The sequence below is a fragment of the Dendrobium catenatum genome, unplaced genomic scaffold (assembly GCF_001605985.2).
Source record: "Dendrobium catenatum unplaced genomic scaffold, ASM160598v2 fragScaff_scaffold_673, whole genome shotgun sequence".
NCBI classification, from domain to species: domain Eukaryota; kingdom Viridiplantae; phylum Streptophyta; class Magnoliopsida; order Asparagales; family Orchidaceae; genus Dendrobium; species Dendrobium catenatum.
This window is the reverse complement of record NW_021319135.1, coordinates 1-2,145: the sequence shown is the minus strand read 5'-3', so window position 1 is coordinate 2,145 and position 2,145 is coordinate 1. Positions and strand designations below refer to the sequence as shown.

General features: G+C 37.6%; 1 protein-coding gene across 1 annotated transcript; it reads left to right on the top strand.

The window, feature by feature from the left end:
• Nucleotides 1–961: 961 nt before the first annotated feature.
• Nucleotides 962–1,320, top strand: LOC110098709 (non-specific lipid-transfer protein 1-like; the record flags this gene model as incomplete). Its single annotated transcript, XM_020825617.2, has 1 exon — nucleotides 962–1,320. A coding segment is annotated over exon 1 (359 nt), but the record flags the coding sequence as incomplete, so codon positions are not given.
• Between the last annotated feature and the right edge of the window lie 825 nt (nucleotides 1,321–2,145).

The following is a 2,145-nucleotide window of genomic DNA, read 5'->3' as shown; positions in this document are numbered from 1 at the left end:
AGGTGGCAATAAATCATATTCTTTCCTGTACATATATCTCTCAATCTCAAAACTTTTACTCCAAATAACTAAAGCAATTTGATCTTTCCTGTATTGTTATATGTTGATGCAGAACTAGAAATAATGATTCAGAAGTTGAGTCTACAGTATCAAGTCATGTCCCGAGCAGCTGACCTTACTGTGAGCTGAGCCGGCTCGAGCTCGTAAGCCGAGCTTTTCGAGTTTTGAGCCCGAGTTCAATCCATATGATGCTTGGCTCGATTACTCGTCGAGCGACTAGATTAAACACGGAAAGCCTAAAACCCTAAATTGGCAGAAGGCGAAGCACGGGCCTACTGGCGAAAGGCGAGCGCAGTGCATGTGAGCTCATTTTCAGTGGCATGAGCTGAGCTCGACTCGAGTTCGAGCTCGGAATTTGGCTCGTGAGTCGAGCTCGAGTTATTTGTAGCCCTAGCTGAGTTTGAGGTCTTGCATATATTCAATTGTAAGTTTGTGATAAAATTTGCTGAAAAGTCTTAAAAAAAAGTCATGTTTGTCTCCACATTCCTACTTTCTCAAATCAATAGTGACATTATAGTGCTTTTCTAGTTTTTTTTCTCTCTCTAATTAATTTCTGATAGTTAATAAAGTTTTAATCTTGCAAGATGACTAAAATGATCCTCTGACACTTCATGAATAATCAAAATGATCTCCAACTATATTAAACATATCATTTTAATCATTCAATTTTTTAAATATGGACTTAAAATGATCTTACATTAGAATTAATTTGATTTATATTTAAAATGTCTAAGGATTAACTTGATACTTCAAAATAATGCGGGGATCAATCTAAATCCTAAACCCTAAACCCTAAATTTAAGAAATCAATTCAGTCGTTTTCTCTTAATCTTTCATTCTCTATATAAAGTGCTTATTGGTCATTCATAGAATTCACAGATTCACAACCATTGATCAAGCAATGGCAACTAGCGCTACCACCCAATGCATAGCCATGGTTACAGTGCTTGTGATGGTCTCAAGTGGCGCCATTATTACTGTAACTGAGTCTACTATTCCTTGCAGCGAAGTAGCAAACAAGCTTCTGAGCTGCGTCGACTACGCACAGCACGGCGGTGAGCTGCCGGCGGCGTGTTGCAGCGGCGTGAAGGAACTGAAGGCAGAGGCTATTACTGCAGAGGACCGACAAACTGTCTGTAACTGTATAAAATCACTCGCCAAGCAGATCGGAGGGCTCAACCAAAACCTTCTGGCGACCATTCCTGGCAAGTGCGGAGTCGACGTTGGCTACCCTATCAGCTTCTCGGTCGACTGCTCCAAGTAAGTCATCTAATAGCTTTTACAAAAGCACGATAACAGTGATTCGTTATGGCGATTTGTGGCCATGAAAATGGAAATTTCTCTTTTAATGGCCAACATTCTGCGCCATAAAGCATTGAACGTCTCACCACCATCTTAATACAATTTCCCCTTAAGATTAAAGGTTTGTTTGGGATGGCTTTCTTATTGTTTCTTAAAGCAGCTTTTTAATACATAAGTTTTAATTTTTGTACTAAAAAGTTGTTTTAAGAAGCAGTAAGAAAGATGTCCCAAACGAAGCTTAAGTGGTACTTTTCTATCACACAACAAACCCGACGCATTCGTCCATTTCAATCATCTAACTTGAATTCTATTAATAATATCATCATCTATTTCACCATCACTCTGAACAATATATCCAACATATCTAAAACGAGTACACTTATTAATGACCTGATCACTCAAAATCACAAACCCTCTACTAGATCTATTACTATTAAAATTACACTCTATATATTCTTTTTTAGATCTACTGAAATGAAAATTCATAAAAATTTTATGGTATGTAAGTAATCCCCCTTGTATTGCTAAACTTATTTTATTTTGTTTTTTAAAAGAAAAAAGCTATTAATGTGTTTCTTATTTTATATTTTTTTCATTAAAAAAGGTCAATATAGAAAATAGATTGTATTAAAAAATGCTAGGGGTGTCAATTTTCGAAACGACCCGGACTCGACCCAGAAAAATCCGGGTTAGGGTCAACCCAGACCCGAAACGGGTGTGTTTGGGTTCATCAAATCAACCCGTTTTAAAAATCGGGTCGGGTTCGGGTTGACACAACAACCC